The following is a 21,970-nucleotide window of genomic DNA, read 5'->3' as shown; positions in this document are numbered from 1 at the left end:
AAAATAAAAAAAGGAAAACAAAGATAGATGAAGAATTGGGGATTAATAAGAATAGAGGATAGATACTTGACCCGAGAAGCAGAAATCTATGGACGAAAGGGTATATTAAACCACTAACCGCTTCAATTGGATTTACAAATCCTAGAACCTAAGCAATTCGAATCAACAAAACGACTCGAAATGAATCCACAAATGACGACATTGAATTCGATGGAATTAAACGAATTCCTTTTACAGTAGGAAGCAACGTTTGGTTAACTTGACAAACAATCTTTAGTAATCTAAAGTTATCAACTACAATCTCTCGCCAAGAGTTTCTTCATTCAACATAATCTAAATATGAAAATAACCTAAGTCTAGTATTTATCTTCAAGAGACTTAGAGCTAGGCTAGTTATTACAAGAATACCATTAATGAGGCAAGGACACATTTTGGTAGTTTGGATGTTGACTTAATGGAAAAGAACTCATCTTGCACATATAGCCATCATCCCGATCCTCGAAACTTGCAATTGTGACCCCCTTTGCATCTATGGCCCTTCTTTGCTCGTCTAGCCACATTTGCATTTATGTCCGCTGCGACTCACAGCCCTTTTGGTGTTGGCCTTCTTTCTTGTAACCTTCTTTCCATTCACTCCAAGCTACTTTCCATATTACATGGGCCTTCTTATAGGGGCTTTTGTGCCTCTCCATGGGTCTCCGTGCTCCCTTTGGTCATCCTCACAGCTTGAATGGATTAAGTCGCGCACCGAAGGCAATGTGAACCTTGAGCGAGGTGTGCCTAGTAGGGTCATATCAACATTCCCAAACGCTTTTATATGATGTACTAAGTTTCATTCAAAGTACAAAATGAAAAAAAAAAAAAATTAAACTCTAGTTGTCAAGGAGGTTTTAACCTATGATACCACAAAGTTTAGTCTGATTAGGTCAACCTTATAGCACTTATTAAGACAATTTAATAATAAGAATTTGTGTTATTATATTTGAGGGATACCTACATCATCATGAACTTAATCAATACGCGAAATGTCATAAAAAGAAAAGATTCATATCCACTTAGTAGTTGGCTAAAGTCGTATAGTGACATAATTTGGTCTAGGTGGATGACAGGTTTAAAGCAATCACTATAATTATTCTCAATTTAGCATTGAACATTAAACTATCAATCCGCATACATGTGCTAAAGAGATAAAATATACCATATATCCATTATAAGAGAAGGTTACACATTTTTACCCTAATACTCACTCCGTTCCAATTTATGTAATATAATTTGACTAGGCACTGGGTTTAAGAAATAAAGGAAGACTTTTGAATCTTGTGGACTAAAATAAGCCAAAGATATTTGTGTGATTATAAATCATCTCGTTAAGCGTAAAAGGTACTCTCTCCGTTCCATAATAAGTAGTGTTTTAGGCTTTTCATTTTGTTTCAAAATAAGTGGTGTTTTAGGATTTCAAGAAAAAATTGAGCTTGTTCTTCCATACTGAAAAAATTGAGCTTGTTCTTCCATACTTACCCTTATTTATAATCAAGAATCATTAAGTAGATTTTCTTTTTCTAGGCATTAATTTGAGGTATGTTGGTAAAAGCACTCATAATTTTCTAGGAGTGAGCAATTTCTTAAGCAGTGTGCATAAGCTAAAAACACTACTTATTATGGAACGGAAGGAGTAAAGTTTAAAGTTAAATTGTTGTCAAATAAGGAAATATATCATTTTTTTTAGGACGGACTAAAAAAGAAAGTGTATCACATAAATTGGGACAGAGGTAGTAGTAATTTGATTTCCAAATTTCCTCTCAACACTTTCGTTTTGTGCGCACAATGAGTCCAACAATTGAAATTCTTCTCCATTTTGAGACATTTCAAAATGTTAGAGACATTGTCCCATCAATAACATTATTGTGTACAATTTTCACACTAAAGAATTCAAATTCATTTAATCATTATACTTTAAACCTAGATATGTTGTTTTCTCTATTGAATTAATCATTTCTTTAACAATTTTTATACTATCATTATATAATAAGAAAAGTCAAATAAACATCTTATATTTTTTATGTAGAGTGAAACATTGCTACATAAAATAGAAAATAGGAGACAAATCGGATGCACCTTGACTAATTTATCGGGTATCTGCTACTTCAAATCAACACAAGTACCAGTTACCTTTATCTATTAAAGCTTAGTCAAATGACAATAAATTAGCTAGTTTTTTCACCTCTACTAGGGTTTGAATCCTAATCTCCCCTCGATCCGTTCTAGCTTCATTGACTGTTAGACCAGACCATATGATGCTATAACCCTAATATTTCTTTTCTTAAAGAACATATTTTTATGTCATAAAGTAAATTCTTTTGTAGTTTTGCAAAGAAATAAATAATATGGGGATCAAATTGCAAAAAGAAAAAAAGAATATGGTGCAAATGGAAGTGTCTTATAAGGGATGAAATGAATGAACTCACCAAAGTTGTGGAGAGATTTGCATAAGTGTCAATAAATCATATTCCTTAGAATATTCCATGCAAGATAGCTTGCATAAGTTTACATTTTTATTGTAAAAAATGTCAGGAGTCTTATAAAAATATTGCCAATATATTTCGAAAGAAAATTGTTAGTAGTATTTTATCTTTTCTTGAACTTGGTATTAAAAATAGTTTAGTGAATTAAACGCAACAATTTGAATGGCTGTCCATGTGATATTCTTCGATGGAAGTTGTCTTTCTTCGCTTTGACATTAGCTGTTAATTAATTATAGATAATATCTGTATGCTTCTAAGTATCAACTACATGACATTGATATCATTTTTATCATATTATATTCATCTTGATCCTCCAAAGATATCTTTCTAATTAAAAATTGTCGTCCAGAGTATACGTTAATCATGTAAAACACAAAAGCGTCAACTGATAAAAATGATTTGTACAGAGAACTCCTACAATAAAATAAGAATTTAAATTATACATACAAATAATGTAAAAAATCGTTATGTGATGATCATATATAATTTAACTTGTGATAGCATGTGAGTTTTCTTTTTTATTGTTAGAGTGACTAATTAATGTTTATCATATAAATTGCCTCTTTATTTTATGAACGATCTGCTTGTGTAAAATCAGGCAGTGAATAACACATAAAGTCATAGAATAAACAAAGCGAAGAAAATTATACAATTGCAACGTTAAACGACAAACCTATATGTGACTTTGGTGAGATTCCAATATTACAAAAGAATTATACCTCTAGAATTAAATGGTAAAAAAATTCACAGAAATATTATCATCAGTCATTTAAACAAAGTTAATGTGTCCTTTAATATACCACTTAAAAAAAAAAAAAAAAAAAAAAAAATCACAACCTTACATACCACTAGAAGACAATATTGATATGTTATAAGATCTGCAGACAACAAAAGAATGTATTCTGGGCATAATATATTCTTTCAGTATAAGAACCAAGAAAGTAATGGCCCGTCTGCCCATGAAAATTTTTCACTTTTTTCCGAAAAACGCTTTCATTTATTTGAAAATCAACGTTGGCCATGGAAATTTCAAATACAACTTGAAGTTGTATTTGAAATTTGAAAAACACCAAAAAACTTGTTTTCACTTTTTTCATTTTCAATACATTCAAACAACCAAATATTCTTTGCAAAAACTATAACCAAACACAACTCCATCTTCAGCTCCAACTTCAACTCCAATTCCAAAATACCAAATAAAGTGAAAAATATTTGGTTTCCATGGCCAAATGCCTACTAAATAAAAAGGGGCATGAAAAATCAAACAGATGTCATACACGAAATATTCATAACAATTAAAGAAAAAAAGTAAAATTAAAAAGCAAAAAAAAAAAAATAGAATTAAAAAGAGTATTACAAATGTCATTGTTATGGAATAAATAAAAACTAGAGAGAAAATTGAAGAGAGAATAAACTAAAACCCTTTGTATTGATTCTTGAATTATTTCTTCCATAACAAGTGGTATCATAGCCAATGGTTCAGCCAATGATTCGGTGATTAGTGTTATTATTTGGTTATTTTTAGCTATGGCCAATGGCACTTAAATAAAATAACCTACCATGCGCAAGAGGGAAGCAAACAAATCCCAGCATACAATTTCTTTATACAAGTACTTAGATTTGTTCATTTAAGCTCTCCCATTAAACTTTCTATAGTTTTTATCATAACTTGAGCCCATGGCATCTATTATCCACTTTGGTCAAACAAGTCTTGCAAATTTGTAACTTGCGCTATGCTATCATTGAACCCAAAAACTCTTGATATGCCTTATAAAACTCTTCACTTTTATCTCCCATTCCAATGGGGGATCCGCCTACAATACATCCCCCACCCTTTTTTTTTTTTTTTCCCAAACTGTCAATCCTTCTGTATGACTCACCCTCGTCGACATGCCCTCCACGAGGGTCACAGTTTTGTGCAATAATCATTAAAGTATATATAATTTTTTTCCTTTTCACCATGAGGTTAACTTAACTTACAGCATGTAACTTTTTATAGCAATTATGCCTGTTATAACAGATTATAACAAGTTAAACTACACGGATAGTGTAAAAAATTATTACAGTATTAGTGTATATAACTTAAATCCTGAAGTATTTGGAACTTCTGGATTTTTTTATGGAAGCATTAAAGTAATTCACATGGAGCAGTTGCTTGTAATCTTGGCTGCTAATGGTAAAGTTAACTGTATTTTATCATATACATAAACTAATGTTTCAGTTTCAGACAGATAGATGCATGTACTAACACTGAATTTCAAAGATGGCATTAAAAAAATAGTTTTAGGTGGTGTAATTTCAAGGAGAATATTCATATGTACAATGAATCTGCAGCCTGTACTAAAAATAAGAAGGATCTTTACATAAATAGTCGTATTCACTGTTAACTTTTCCTAATCAATATACAAAGATTATACACTGGTTATACACATATTATACATGGATTATACATACACTGCACATCCGCGGGCTATTTTTAGCTTAAAGGTTGGGTGGACTGCTATTTAGGTTAATTTAAAAAAAAAAAAAAAAAAAAAAAGACACCATGCAACGTATGAGAGAAAGGATTCAGGCAATAAAATAGTAAGTAGATGATACAGCAAATAAATTTGCACCTCTATTGCCAAGAAAGGTGATATCTACATAAAACACTGAGAATCCTAGTGTACACAGAGTTGAATCAAAGTTCTAACCATAATCTTTTCCGGGATAATACACACTGTTACATTAACAGACAACATAAACTAATCACGTGGGAGCAGCGATCTGTAATGAACTGGTATAAATCTTACCCGTGTCACCTCGATATTTAGCACATGGGAAAACGAGCTCAGCATATCAATCTTGAGTTGGTGACATCGGTGTTAGAACTGCCAGTTCTTGAATCAGTAATGTTGCTGCAACAAACGCGAACCTTTTTTCTGGTTCCATTTCTTAGCAAAAACTAGAGCAAATCATTTTTGTCTCTTTCCAAATCTTAAGCATCTGTTGTGTTTGGATTCAGCTATACTCGGGGCTTGAGAAAGCCGTCCCTTGTTTCGTTTAGAAAACGAGTGTTTCTCCATTGCATTAACAAATTTGCGCATGTGCTTAATGTACTCAGGAAATGTCTCTATATTACAATGTCCTCCACCTTCGACCCATAACGGATCATATTTCTCTTTGGCAAGTTCCCATAAACGCTTGCCATGTGAAAAATCAACAACTTCATCTGATGTACCCTGCAAATGAATAGGAACTTTAGTGCAGGAAACGAGTTAATCCATTAGTGGAACTTCTACAGCTAGGTTAAGCGGAAAAAAGTAAGGCGATGTACAATCATATTGCAAATGAATAGGAGCTTTAATGCAGGAAATGAGTTAATCATGTATCATAACAATATATACGACATGATATATAGAAAAACTTCAGCATCTAAGGATAGAAGTTTATCATTGCAAGAGGGAGACGGTAAAAATAAAGAAAGAAAGCCATCCTCAAGCAGTGCACTAATGCTTTTTACTTTTTTTCGGACAACTAAGAAATTCTAGAGAGCAAGTGGTGCATGGTTTGAAACAATGGGCCCTCCCCTCTACCTTCTCCACTTACACACTAGGCTTTCGTCTATGGTAGAGTTGAAACTCGTGAGGTGCGCCTAACCCACACATTCACTTGTTACGCTTTACCACTAGACCCAAAGCCCCAGGGCGTAGCACTGTACTAATTATACAATGAACTTCTCACTTTCTGCTCTTCATCAAGATAACAAAAAAAGTCCAGAATAAACATGTGAACACGCCATTGTCCCATGGAAACTCCTACAGTTATACGTGTTTTCATCATCAAGGATCCAGAGTAATTAAATTTATAACTGATACTCTAGGATTAATAATATGAGAAGTTGAAAATTGAAGAATGTCATAAGTTCTACTGTTCTAGCGACCAAGTTCATTTCACAAATATCATTTCAATTGAGCGAATTATAGTAACTAGTACTAAAGAATTCATTTAGAGTACTGACTACCACATAGAAGTTTAGAATTTCACATTCTAGAAGGACCAAAAAGGTTCTATTCGCCACGTAAATTAAGAAATATAATGACACTCCAGAGCGTGATATTAATGACCTTTTGAGCATATAAGCATCATAACCAACTTCACTACACAGCAATGCCTAGTGGTATTGCACAATAAGTCGTGATAGTAGATAAGGATCTATTGATCTGTAAGACGTATCAGTGTGTATTAAACAAGAAATTCTGATTTCACTTGTAGAGGTGAACCTTTTCCGTAACCCTTTCAAAAAGGTTACCAGGATAATCAGGTACACAGGCACCATTTTAAGGGCTAGAAGGGAAAAATAATAGAAGAACCAGCAAAACTGCAGGTGGTTGAATCTCAGCTAATCAATATCAAAACGTGATTCCTTGTGTCAAAGTGATATATTTTAGTTATTGCATTAGCGGCAGAAAGAAAGAGAAAGTTAACTCGTATAGGAGAGTACAATTTTGGAAAATTTGCATCTCCAAATTCTCCTTAGGCCTCCTGTTTCTTCCTAAAGGCCTATCAACATGCTCAAGTTGAACTAAGAAAGATCGTCACTGTTTGTTCTACATGGCTGGCCTCAGTAACAAGTCCTTGCTACAAGTTGGAGCCTCCAAAAGCTTTAACCAAAGTCAAAATATCCCTTGATAGTCCACTCCTATATATGTGAGCAGTTACCAGTAGTGAATTAAGTTTTAAGGTAATCATGTCGAAGTAACTTATTTAGAAGTCACTCTTTGGAAATGAACGAACTTCAAGACCTTCTGCACCCAATGGTGTGGCCTAGTGACCAATGAAGAGGGGTAAGAACCATGAGATCTTAGGTTCAAACAAGGCAAAAACACTAGGTGATTTCTTCCGATCTATCCAAGCCTTGGTGCACAGAGTTACCTAGTACCTGTGTTGATGGGACGTTACAGGTAATCCATATTAGTCGAGGTGCGCGCAAACTGGCCGGACACCACGGTTATTAAGAATAAAAATAAAAAAGTTCCAGAACTTCTTCTCAGAAAGGAGGTCTATAGAGAGTGGATGACTGGACTAAATAGGTACCTAGCGGCTAGCAGACACCACCATCTACAACCCACTCTGCAAGTGTGTTATGGATTTTAACTAAAAGTGATTCCACAAACTATGAGGAGATGTGGTGAGGCACAGAATACATAGTACAAAATATACAGCATGAAAAACATTAGATGAAAATTAATAATGGCTAAGCAAGGTTTTGGATGCTCAATAAGGACTACAAAATTCGTGTGGTTCATAGACAACGTTAATGCCTGGATTATAATGCAGAGGATTGTAATACAGGGATCACTTATTCCTAATCATTAAATGATATACTTTTTCGAGGAATGTTCTGTCATTGAATTGAACATGTGATATATGGTGTATAATGAAAAGCACGTATTTCATTTTAAGTTGAGAGATATTGAAGACGACATACTTCATTCCAAATAATTATCCGAGTATGCAATCCTTACCTTAAATAGGGTTGCTTGAAAGAAAGGACCAGTAATGAATAAAAGAAGTTGGTTTTGAAGTGAATTAGATGCAATACTCATAGTCTACAAGAACAAGTTTGATCTTTCAAGGAGACTAATCATTCTTGTCGATAGCGAGCTCGCTAATCATAGAGGGAAGGTAAGTTTGAAATGGTCCACCATTGGATGTTGACAGAAGGGGTTATTAAAAGCATCTTTGACATGTTCAGCACATAAATCTCCTATCTACTTCAGTTGTTGAGTGACATAAATTCTACACGAGTACTTGGATGCACCTTGAGGTTTGGTCGAAAGTGCTAGTATCTTGGTTTCACCCATGTCTACTATTTCACAAGAACTTGATTCTAAAGATCAATACAATAATGAATAAGCTCAACCAAGGAAAAGTACTGGGTCACCAGAAAATCATTTTTCTTTTCTTTTTACCAACTTTATTTTGATTAGTAATATGAGCCCAGTAGAACTCTTCAATTGTAAGGACCAAAATCATTTCTTTAAGAGATTTATCTTGAAAAGTTTACTAGGATGTAACCAAAAGAGAAAGCAACAACGCAAGTATTGGTTCACAATCAATATTTATGAATATTTAGTGGATTTCTTAATACGGATACATGGTTCGGATAAAAGCTATTGGGTTCACGTGAACCTATATGTTACATGCTAGATCTGCCTCTGAGGTGGTGCAACAGGTTTTTGTACAAGATTTTGACATCACTTTGGAAAACTAGACGTGCTATGTTTACTACGACTACTTCTCAATCCCAAGTTAGTTGGAGTCGGCAATGGATTCTCATTATCCATTTCACTGTATCTGGCCCCGTTTATTCCAATATTCAATAATGTGGAGTTCACTAGCAATAGATTTTCCTTTACATTTTCTACTGACACACAAATCTCTAGACTAAAATGACTCCTACAATGTTGAGCCTAATGAAAGCAAAGTATCTTGACTTAGGCTTAACGCCAACTAGTCAATGTTGCCTATATGGATCTTTTGCTTCCATTTTGTCTTTTTTTGCCAGATTTGTGCGTATTTCGAAAGATTGTAGGTCCTTTGATACCATTTCCTTCCATGCAATTTTAGCCATATCTCGCCCTATTTGAATACCATAAATCATCATGTTTTTACATCTATCGGAGGGTGCATTGGGATGTCTATGTAAGACATGACCAAACCATATCAAATAACTTTATCTCATTTTATCCTCTATCCATGCTACTTGCACCTTCTGTTGGATGTGATTATTTCTAATCTACTCTAATCTTGTATGATCATACATCCATCTTGATATCCAGATTTCAGCAACACTTATCTTGTGGATCTTAGAGGCTCAACATTTACTCTAATATAAGAAAGTTCGTTATATTGTTTTACAGAACTTGCCTTTTATTTTGTTATGTATCCTCCTATCACATGACAATCATCTAGCACTCCTCCATTTCATCAACTTATCATGGTTTTATGCGTTACATTAGGATAATCCTCTATCATACCATTCTCTTGGAATGTGTTTAGCATCTAATGAAGAAAATTTGAAGGAAGAACATACAGAAGCATACTTTCATGTGAATAATAGATCAACAGAAAATATTGTATGTAAAATACGAACTAACAAAATAGATGTTTCTTACATGGATCACTAAAACCGGGCAGCTGACTTTTTGTATTTTGTCTATATTCTGCAAATTGAAAGAGATTTATCAGCATGAAGCTTTGTCACGATAAATCAAGAAGAAGAAATAGACAAAAAAAAGAAGCAAAATACTGACTTTGAAAATGTCAAACCAGAATGTCATCTTGACAGGATATAGAACTCGTATTCCTGAAAGTATAGCACTATGAAGAACAATGGCTCTTAACCTCTGTAAGCGAGATGCCAAGTGTAGTGTCGGCCCACTGCCAACAGATTGTCCATACAGAATGATATCCTCTTGCTTAATGCTGTATTCGCTCTTCAAACAATTGTAGACAGCTTCTATGTCGTAGTACGTGTTTAACTCAGATGGCTGATAGAAGTAAACACACATCAATATTTGAAGATTGGAAGAAGTAGACCAAAACTCAGAAGGCAATATTTGTCAGAAACAGAAGTTAGAAATGGAAATTAGCATTTAATTTCCTTACCTTACCCGATGATCCACCATATCCCGAGTAGTCGTAGCTGCAATTCAGTATTGCAAACATGCCATCAGTGCCAAAGGAAAAGGAGATTATAACAAAACAACAGAACTTTCAAGAATTCAATTGCACGATGATACAGCTAACGCGACTACAAAATCCATGCAAGTATAGGAAAGACAGATTAACAAGTTGGAAGTAGGACTCTGCCCACACATGCAATTAAACCACCAAAATCATGGAGAAATAAAAAGGAAAAAAAATCGCATCAAAATCAGATATGAGTTTTTGCTCGAAAAGATGAATTTAGACCAACAGACCAATTGAAAACAAAACCAAATCCACCTTTCACCCCTTTCCCATCTTGATTTAATTTAAAATCTTAATCACAGAATACCCTTAATCACAGAATACCAATCATACACAGAATTAGAACAAGAACATATTAGGCAGAAGCAATATACAACAAAAACAAAGTAAAGATCAAAACTTTGAAACAACCATTAACATTACTATCAGAAACAAGCAAAACCCAAGAAATCAATTATTCTAAAAACATCATCAAATTAACCAGAAAAAAAAAAAAGAAGAAAGAAAGAGAACACCCCACACCCGAAAAGAAAGTCAAAGAAAAAAGGAGAAGAACGATCATTTTATCAATAATAGGAACATACCAGATAATATTAACACAGAGGTGAGCTCTAAGCTCAACAAGAACACATTAGGCAGAAGCAATATGCAACGGTCAACAAGAACACATTAGGCAGAAGCAATATGCAACAAAACAAAGTAAAGATTAAAACTTTGGAACAACCATTAACTATGCTATTAAAAACAAGCAAAACCCATGAGATAATTATTCTAAAAACACTCCCCAAACCAGGAAAAAAAATAAAACAAGAAGCAAACACAACACACACCCAAAAGGGAACATACCACATAATATTAGGCAGAAGCAATATACAACAACAACAAAGTAAAGATGAAAACTTTGAAACAACAAAAAAAGGTAGCCCAGTGCACTAAGCTCCCACTATGCACGGCGTCCGGAGAAGGGCTGGACCACAAGGCCTATTGTACGCAATCTTACCCTGACTTTGAAACAACAATTAACAATATTATCAAAAACAAGCAAAACCATGAAATCAATTATTCTAAAAACACCCCACACCCTAAAACAAAGTAAAGATCAAAACTTTGGAACAACCATTAACAAAAATACCAAAACAACCAAACCCCTTGAAATCAATTATCCTAAAAACACCCTCAAACCAGAAATTTAAAAAAACACCCCACACCCCAAAACAAAGTAAAGATCAAAACTTTGAAACAACCATTAACAAAAATACCAAAACAAGCAAACCCCATTAAATCAATTATTCTAAAAACACCCTAAAACCAGAAGAAAGAAAAAAAAAAAAAACACCCCACATACGAAAACAAAGTAAAGATCAAAACTTTGGAACAACCATTAACAAAATTACCAAAACAAGCAAACCCCATGAAATCAATTATCCTAAAAACACTCTCAAACCAGAAAAGAAAAGAAAAAACACAACCCACACCCCAAAACAAAAAAGAGAAAGACTATCATATTATCAACAAAAAGGAATATATTAGGCAGAACCAATATACAACAAAAACAAAGTAAAGAAAACTTTGGAACAGCCCTTAACAATACTATCAAAAACAAGAAAAACCATGAAATCAACTATCCTAAAAACACCCTCAAACCAGAAGGAGGGATTAAAAAAAAAAACCCCACAACCTCAAAACAAAAAGGGAAAGAATATTGAACATACCATATAATATTAACACAGAGGTGAGGTCTAACATATTAGGCAGAAGCAATATACAAGAAAACAAATTAAAGATCAAAACTTTGAAATAACAATTAACAATACTATCAAAAACAAGCAAAAACCATGAAATCAATTATTCAAAACACTCTCCAAACCAGAAAAAAAAGCCCCACAACCCCAAAACAAGAAGGGAGGAAAAAAAAAAAAGAACTATCATATTATCAATAAAAAAGGAACAAAACATACCACATAATATTAACACAGAGTTGAGTACTAAGCTCAACAAACAGGTCAACAAGAACATATTAGGCAAAATCAATATACAAAAAATGCAAAATAAAGATCAAAACTTTAGAACAACCATTAACAATACTATCAAAAACAAGCAAACCCCGTTAAATCAATTATTCTAAAAACACCCTCAAACCAGGAAAAAAAAAAAAAAAAAAAAAACACCCCACACACCAAAACAAAACAAAGATCAAAACTTTAGAACAACCATTAACAATACCATCAAAACCAAGCAAAACTTGTGAATTCAATTATTCTAAACAGCCCCCTTATCAACACTATCAGGTCAACAACATATATGCAAAAAAACAAAGGAAAAAGATCAAAACTTTGGAACAATGCTTAACAATACTATCAAAAACAAGCAAAACTTATGAATTCAATTATCCTAAAAACACCCCACAACCCCAAAACAAGAAAGAAAACAAGAAGAATTATCATATTATCAATAAGAAGGAACAAAACATACCACATAATATTAACACAGAGTTGAGCTCTAAGCTCAACAAACAGGTCAACAAGAACATATTAGGCCAAATCAATATATAAAAAAAGCAAAATAAAGATCAAAACTTTGAAACAACCATCAACAATATTACAATACTATCAAAAACAAGCAAAACCCATGATATCAATTATTCTAAAAACAACCTCAAAATTAACCAGAAAAGAAAAACACCCCACACCCCAAAACAAAAAAGGAAAGAAAAAAAAAAGAGAAAGAAGAATATTATCAATAAAAAGGAACATACCACATAATATTAGGCACAGACAATATACAACAAAACAAGCAAAACTTATGAATTCAATTATTCAAAACACCCCACACCTTAAAACAAAAAAGAAAAATTATCATATTATTATCAATAAAAAGGAAAAAAAAAAACATACCACATAATATTAACACGAAGATGAGCTCTAAGTTCAACAAAAAGATCAATCATTTGTCCCAAATCAGCAGCATTTCCATGAGAATAAAGAAGTGTAAATCTTCCATTTGGATGTTTCCAAAATGTTGCAACAATTTTATTACCACCTTTTGTATCTAATAAATGAACATTCACATTTTTATCAGCTGTTATTCCACTAAAACAAACTCTTCCATTTTCTTCTTCATCTTTAAATACTTCATATGTTGCTGGTTCTGGTGGAAAAAATGCAAATTTTGCAGCTACACCTGCTGTTACATTTCCCATTATAACAAAACCAATAAACAAAATTTATCTATCAACAAAATATATAAGGAAAGCATCAAGATTTTATAAAAGAAAAAATTGTACTATGGTTTTTATTTTCTTGTTTTGTTGCTTTCTTGATTGTTGATGAAAATATGGGGGAGAAAGTTCTTGTTTACTGGTTTATTTTTGTTTTTTGGTTTATATATAATTATTGTTTTCTGTTTTGGGTTTTTTTTTTTTTTTTTTTATTTTTTTATATATCTAATATATATATATATTGAGTGGTTTGTTGATGATGGGAGAGAGAAAGATCCGATGTAAGCGGGAAACAAAGCAGCTTCCAGAAAAGAAGAATTAAAAGAAGCAAAAGAATTGGTGCATGTTGGTTCTTTAGATGAACTGTAAATACCCATTATTTATTTTTTAATTATTAATAATTTTTTTCTTTTTTGTTGGTTGTACAATTTTTATTTATTACACTCACCCTCTGTCTAATTTATATGATATAGTTTGGATTTTAACCGTCAAACATGAACATTTTTTGACGCGATTTATTCATATGCCCTTCAAAAATTTTAAAAAAATTGTTAATTATTATGATTTATAGTACTTTTTATGTAATTTTTAAATGTGTAAATTATTTATTCAAAAAAAAAAACTTAAAGATTGTATGTCTGAATTCACGGTCAAAATAAAAAAGTTTGACTCTCGAAATTGAACTGTGTCACATGATATGAAGTGAGCGTTTTTTCGTCTCAATTTATGTGTCATGTTTTTTGAGTTTAAGTTTTATATATTTTTGTAAATAGTTTTTTAAATCATCAGGTCATTTAAAGGTATGTATAGATAAGCCTTATTAAAATGTGGTATTTAAAATCTTGAAAATAAGATATGTTACTTGCTACAAGTATAGGAGCAGATGACTTGATGTTGTAAAAATTATTTATAATGGCGGTGTATATTACTTAAACAATTTTCACTTTAGTCTGTTACTCTTAATAAGATGATTTATAATTATACAAATGATCATGATTTATTTTAGACCATAACTTTCAAAAAAAAAAATTATTAAAATTGGTGTCCAATTAAATACCACAATATAAATTGAAATGAAGGAATATCATATTACACATTTGGCTTCTTAGATGATCTGTAAATGGCCAAGTTTTATTTTTTCCCTTCCAATTTTTGGTGGTACTATTTTATTTATTATTTTATTGTTAACACATTTTTTTATTTATTTTGATTCATCATTCATGGGCGCCCATTATCTATGACTTGGTGACAAGACAAGTTTAGCCTTCAAGAAAAGTTTTATGATAAAAATAGAAAAAAAGGTATATATTAAAAATAGTTGTATCATCCGATTAGGATAGGAAGATGGAGTTAGTTGTGGAATTGCCAAGTGTAAGATGAAGTTAATTATCATAATATAAGCATGTATACATGATCACACAAAATATTATCAATACTTCGTAGTTTGAAGATTTACCTTAAAAATTCAACCATAATAGTATAATTAGAATATGTACCTACTCATGTCTGCTATTTTAGTTTTAAGTCAATGGGTACAACACAACAACTTAGAAGTAAATAGCTTGTAAGTTGTAACACGCATCAAATTTATTTTGTTATATATATAATTATATATCATTAGACAAGTGTCGTGCCTTATGTTGAGTGAAATTGCCATTCTTCTTTAAGCAGTTTTCAATTGAATTTATTAGTAAGATCAAATAGGCAAAGAATGTAGAATAATTTTCAAAAAGGAAAATGAGCTAGTGTGTAGCTAATCCATGGTTCCAAAACAAGTGTAATATTGGCTTTGGATGTGAAAGTAAATTCATAAAAGATGAATAAATTAAACCATGTTAATCTCAATAAAATATGTAGTCAAAAGGAAAAAGACCGGCAGAAAAAAGAAAGATGAGAACAACAAAGAAAAGATCAAGAATTTTATAATCACAGTGTTTGGGACAACTGGCGTGTCTCTCGATTAGCTCTATAGAGTATTTGCTATCTTCCATCAGAATAAATACATGAAATAAAAACCATCATTTTATTTTTAATAGAAAATCTCGGGTTCGAGCCTTACAAATAAAAAAAAAAGCGAGTGAAAATCACAAATAACCTCTTTCAACCCTTATAATTGAGAAATTACCACTATCTTTTAAATTCTACAGATGAACTGTAAGTATTGTCATGAAGTCTCACATGTGAAATTTAAAACTCTACAAGCAATAGTTATTTTCAAAAATAGGATCGAAAAACGGCTAGTGAGCGCTATTTCTTTTTAAAAAATCTTTGTAGAAAGCGCTTTCTCTTTAATAATTTTTTTACAACACGAATTCAAATTAATCGAAGCCAAAACGAGCGTCGGATATAGAAGGGGGGTTTGTGGGGGAAGGGAGTGGAAGCATAGACGGCTAAGATACGGTCAAAGGCTGCTATAGAGATCTAAATAACGAAATTATTTTCAGATTGGTGTGTCAGAGGGACAATGTGTCAGATTCAAACATTCTTTCATTGTCATGGCCCTTGTTTCCCAAACTTTGAACCTTCCTTTAATTTTATTTCATGCTCTATACCTCGTTTTTAATTATATAAATAAATATATTGTTTCATTAATATCATTTAGAGATGTACAAGTTATAGTAGATACATAATCTGATATAAAAAGTTTCTATTTTATCTTAATCCCTATGCACACACTTCACATGAACTTCGTTTTTCTCGTATTTAAAAGCTTAAAATCAGGTAGTTTGTACAATTCTTTATATACTCTTACATTTTGATCAGGCAATTTGCTTTAAATTCTCACGTTTACTTTTTATCACTAAATTATATTCATTAAATGTTCGAGGAAATGTGGTATTTCTGCTACAAATGCTTAGTGCTTACTACAAATAAATCTACCTGAAATTAACAAAAAGGAAGGGAAAGTACTGTTATAAGTAATCTTTTACTCCTAAACATCATTAAGAGAGCAACTAGACAGATTAATTAGACAAAGAGTTTAAGTACTTAAATCCTTAAACAAATAATTGCTTATAAAAAGGTATTAATTGCAATCAATAACTAAGCTGACTAGAGTAATGATGGTCAACTTGTCATCATGATAAATAGGACTCGATATGATAAATAGGACATAGTCACTATAAAGTCTGCAAACATGTGATTAGTATTATGCATATATACTAATATAATAAGAAAATTAAAAGACATTTGCATGAGGAGATCATGTAGGAACAAAGATAAATTATTGTAGAAAAATTATTGTGCTTTGAATTGAATTTTCTCGGACCACAAAAAAGCAATGAGGGGTCCCCAACAAGCCAATATGGCTACTAGCTCTTTGAGTTTGGTCCTCTTTCATTTAATTTGAGAGAAAAAACAAACTTGGGTACAAATTGATATTTCAAAGTGTAACATTTAATCATGGAAGAATTCAATCATTTAGTCCTACTTACCTAATAATTCATGAATGCATGAATGAATATAGTCTAGCTGTACATATAGAGTCTTGTTTGAACTTATGGTTGATATTTTAGTGATAGGAATGCGAGAAAAATTGGAAAACACAATAGAAGAAGAAAGGCTAATTAGTTACATTTGTCGTGAAATATCATTATTCTTAAAGAGATATTACCCGCATATTCTTTAAGCGAAATACCAACACAATTTCGTTTTAGACTCAATCTAGTATGTATATTGCAAATGATATTAACTTACGCTATTTCTGAGAGTTCTTATATTTATAGAACTTTGGAGTTGATTTTTGAAAAATCATTCTTTACGAATACCGCTAAAAGTCAATTTTTTTTCCAACAAGGACAATTTCAACGGGTCTCATTAGAAATTTCGTCAGAAATATGCATATCTAATTTTTAATAGTGTCTGGTAGGGGTGTACAAAGTAAACCGACAAACCGCATCAAACTGATAAACCTAGTCAAGCCGAGAAAAAAACCTGACTAGTTATTTGGTTTGACTTGGTTTGGTGTTGAAAAAAAAATCCGACCATAATTGGTTTGGTTTGATTTTAGCTAAAAAATGTCAAACCGAACCAAACCAACCCAACATTACATGTATTCAATTTTTAAAATATTTATTTGTAATGTAATTTATAAATATTTCTTAAATTTTTTTCGTAGTTTTTTTATCTATTATCATATTATTTAAGCTTGAACTTAAAATTTTGAATGTCAATAAGTTTTATATCCTATGGATGTAAGTAACTCAAATAAAGTCCAAACCAAAACCAACTCAACACTAATGCTAACAAAAGAAATTCAATCTACCACGAAGAATGACAATAATGTTGGATATCTATTATTTAGTTTTGCATAATTGGTTTAGAGTGAAAATACATAACTTAAGTTTTTTCTTTCTTTGTCATGTAACTAATACTTGTTAGCTGTACTTATTTTAGCATGACTTAGTATTTTTAGATTATGGTCATTTTCTTTATGGCTTATTAATTCGCAATATTTATTTTAACCGATTTTATTATCTTTTATTGAATATTTTAATGCAATGTTATTACTCTTCTCACATTTTGTGTTATTTTATTAAGAAACACCTTAATTATATAGTTGTATCTTACTAGGACTAAAGAAATATTTGAAGTAAAAGTGTATATGTTTTGTATCAAGACTATTTCGGAAAAAAAAAAACTAAAAAAACCCGAGAAAACGAAATAACCCGAGAAAATTCGAGATTGAAAAATCTGAATTTTATTAGTTTGATTTGGTATCTAAATTTTAAAATCTGACACAATTAATTTGATTTAATGTTTAAAAAAAAATTTAAACCAATCCGATTCATGTGCACCTGTCTGGCATGATGAGATTGCACATACAGTATGACAGTTAGTTCTCAGAAAGTACGTCGCTGGTTTCGAGTACCTTCTAAATAATTTTTACGTTGTTCTGTAAACAGTGTACTTGAGAAAGCACAATTAGCCCCTATTAAAAAGGTTACTTATGCTTGAGTAGATTCAAAGTGTAGTTCCTAAAATATATTCTTAGGTAGTTTTGCTACTTTAAATTTGTCAAAAGTGAGGAGTTTTGGTTTTCGTCAAATATTTTAATAAACTATGTCCGTTAAATTTGAGAAAAATTGTGAAAAACAAAAGATTTAACAAAAAACACTAGGAAATTTCATTAGATCCTATAAATATAATTGCAACACAAAAATAATAGAGTTACTGTTCGGCAGGTTCAAATAAAGAGTAACCAATTTGACGATAAGCAAGATTTTTTGTCAAAAAAAAAAAAAAAAAAAAGTCTGAAGTACTACATGTGGAGACAATTTTCAATCATATTTTGAACAATCCTACTGCTGCATATTTTTAAAACAAAACAACTTTTAACTCGTGCTTACTTTAAAGCATGAGCTCCAATTTTTAACTCGTGCTTACTTTTAACGTATGAGCTCAAATTTTCAACCCTTGCTTACTTTAAACGCTTGGGCCAATTTCAACCCATGTTCACTTTTAACGCATGGGCTCCACTTTCAACCTATGTTCATTTTTAATGCACAAGGCTCAAATTTTTAACCCATGTCTACTTTTAATCATAGCAAGCAGCAGTGATGAAGATTATATCTATGAAGAAGACGGATCAAATTTTTTCAAGAAAATCCCGGCCTAAAGGGGAGATTTGTTAGGGATTTGCCATGATTTTCTTACCATATTTGATTTTACTTTTTCCAAAAGGAAAATATAAATCTTTCATATTTGAGTAACCCTTTTCTTGGAGGAAAAATTTTGGACATCTATAAATTGAAGACCTCCTTCTCACAACTAGACAACAACACAGCATCCACAATGTAGTCCTATAGAGAGTTTTGTTTAGGGGGAGATTTTTCTTCCAATAGTTTTTACGCTTTGATATCAGTTTTCATATGTAGATCAATTGATCAAATCATATCATTAGAATATTAGGCCTCTTTTAGTATGTTTTTCTTTGTCGTCTGATTTATCATTGTTCAAGGTTTTACAATTGTAAGCTTCCGCATGACACCTGATTATTTCGATCCCAACAATTCCACTAGATTTTAGAAAATAGACCTAATTTATTGCGTCTTCAAATGCGAGTTCTTGTTAAATCCCTTTCCACACAATTTCTGCCAAATCTAACATACATAATTTCTTAAATATTTGACGAAGATTGAAAGCGCTCACCTTTAACAACCTTAAAAAACTAAACGATTTTAGAATATATTTAAAAGATTAATTTGAATCTACATAAGCATAAAGGAACAATTTTTTTTTTATTTTCTTGATGAAAGTTGCTTTTGTGATATCACCTTCATGACTTGGCAGATCATGATCTTGTATTGAAGACTACTATGGCATTGTCATGATCAATCACAAGATGGTGAAAAATTGGCTTTGAGTTGTGATAGTTACCTCTCACTCACTCTTCCCTTTCATGCTTTAACAATGGGGAACCATGAATTTTCTTTATGTTGAAGACATTCCTTTTGCATCATGAAAGTGGAGAATAATCTTGGGGGGAATTTAAGCTGCACTTCGCATGCCAGGAGTGACCAAAAAAAAAAATATATATGAAACCCACTTTTTAACTGATTAGAATCATAGGTCTAACCCATGGACACAATATAATTTAATGAGTAAGATGTCAACATGTCACAATCCAAACTCACGTATTGTCTATTTTTGCGATGGACCTCATAGATTTTTTCCTTTAACTATGTCATCATTGAGTCTAAAAGCGTGCGTATCACATGAGATTGTGTAGTCTTGAATGTAGAACGCTCATTGATCACTTCTTGACCTTGTCATAGCCACCGTCATGGAAGCACAAATTTCACATAAGAAACTCCATACAAACCATACCAATATCCTGGAGTTCCACGCGTGAAATTTAAAACTTCATGACAATAGCTATTTTTCAATTACAGGAGCTGAAAAATGCATGGTTATTTATAAATTTACCTATCTTAACTATTAGCATTTCACTCTTCTCTCGCTTTTCGATGTGGAACTCACCTAATGTGCCATATGCACCTCTTTTTCGAAAGTTAGCTAATCTTTTTTCTTTTACCCACATCAACCCGCTCTCCATCGTGAACTTAACAAGTCAATTGTAACTTCAAATTTCAATGATTTCTAATGAGTTATGGCCACTAATGTCTAGGTCTTCCAATTCTCTGTTAATCATGTGGAAAAATGTGAGAGGTAGTTACGTTCCTCCTAGAGATTTTTCTAGTATTCACATAAAATGGAACACAAAATGTATTAACTATTCATGGTTTTTAATAAAGGTACATATATGTAAGATGCTTGATATATGTTTATTGATTTGACATAAACACCAGGTACTTATAAGTTTTTACTGTTCCTTTAGCTACATTCTATCCTCCCCCACTTATGGGACTATTTGTTGTTGTTGTTGTATAGCATAAATTGTACCACAAGAAAACTTTAGAGGATGTCATGCCTAACTAATCAAGCCTGCCATGTTACTAGAAGGTGGAAGATCAATGTTACTTAGTATCATGCATTTACATGCATGTTTCATCATTCCATAAGTTAATTTTTGACATGGTCAGCCTAAACTTTGTGTGTGTGTATTGGGGTTCCCCGGGGGGGGGGGGGGGGTTGAGGTTGGTTGGCCTACTTAATGAAGAAGCCATCATCAGTGAGTGATTGTACAGATTTCTTTTAATATGTCATGAAAGAAAGAAACAAAGCTGTAAGTATACAGTAGTACTAAACTAAAGTTGCAATTATTATATTTCTTTCCTCAAAACTATAAAAAGAGGAAGCTTTAGTTTAAAGGAAAAGAATTATTGGGTCAAAAAAGCCTCATTAGAATGCTTGGATTTTGGTGCACATACCAAAGGCTCAAGTGGATTGAGCTTTTAAAGGGGTCTCTGTCTGTCCTCAAGTGTTTTAATTTGTGAAAAGAATTGAGTCAACAGAACATAATGTTTACAACTTTAGATTATTTATCTGACTAATTCGCTTTTTTGAAAAAATCTAGGTAAAGGGTCATCATTTTTTGACCTTGTTTTTCACTTTTGATTATAGTATATTTGATTACTAACTTATTAAGTCTTGGAAAATGAGAATTGAGTCTTCAATGGATCAACCTATCTTAGTTCTTCTTTTCATATTTCTTGTAGTTTAAGACTATAGAACTATAGTGTACAACAAGCAATGTAATGCCTTGTGGTCAAACTTGACTCAGTCTATGGTATCTCAAATGAGGGATCTCATAGAAAAAACTAAATTCCAAATTATTACTTTCATCTATCTCATTTTGTTTGACTTATTACTACATAAGAAATATTTTTCTAGCAATTAGTAGGGCTTTGAAGGTTTATTTTTCTCTTATTGCTTTTTCATTGGTCTGTAGGTGTGATATTATCGTGAGTGAAGGTGTTAAAAAAGCACGAGGTAAATCTTAAATCACACAAAAGAAAGTTATCTAAAAAAACGTAACCTGCAATATCCTGAAATACATGTAGACTTAATTAGCGAACAATAATGCACAATA

General features: G+C 31.9%; 1 protein-coding gene across 1 annotated transcript; it reads right to left on the bottom strand.

The window, feature by feature from the left end:
- Nucleotides 1-5,117: 5,117 nt before the first annotated feature.
- Nucleotides 5,118-13,724, bottom strand: LOC132040060 (uncharacterized). The gene is made up of 5 exons (XM_059430672.1): nucleotides 13,154-13,724; nucleotides 10,176-10,212; nucleotides 9,821-10,057; nucleotides 9,683-9,730; nucleotides 5,118-5,743 (listed from the first exon to the last, which is right to left on the bottom strand). Exons 1-5 carry the CDS (start codon nucleotides 13,456-13,458, stop codon nucleotides 5,477-5,479), a joined length of 894 nt encoding a protein of 297 aa, XP_059286655.1. The 5' UTR covers nucleotides 13,459-13,724; the 3' UTR covers nucleotides 5,118-5,476.
- Nucleotides 13,725-21,970: the final 8,246 nt, after the last annotated feature.

This window comes from Lycium ferocissimum, chromosome 12 (assembly GCF_029784015.1).
Source record: "Lycium ferocissimum isolate CSIRO_LF1 chromosome 12, AGI_CSIRO_Lferr_CH_V1, whole genome shotgun sequence".
Lineage (NCBI taxonomy): Eukaryota > Viridiplantae > Streptophyta > Magnoliopsida > Solanales > Solanaceae > Lycium > Lycium ferocissimum.
The sequence above is the reverse complement of the archived record's forward strand: the minus strand, read 5'-3'. Positions and strand labels throughout refer to the sequence as shown.

Coding starts and splice junctions, on each gene's coding strand:
- LOC132040060 (XM_059430672.1), bottom strand. CDS start 13,458: ATGGGAAATGTAACAGCAGGTGTAGCTGCAAAATTTGCATTTTTTCCA. Junction 9,731..9,820: donor TCTGGTTTGACATTTTCAAA/GTCAGTATTTTG, acceptor TTCAATTTGCAG/AATATAGACAAAATACAAAA. Junction 5,744..9,682: donor GCCCGGTTTTAGTGATCCAT/GTAAGAAACATC, acceptor ATTCATTTGCAG/GGTACATCAGATGAAGTTGT.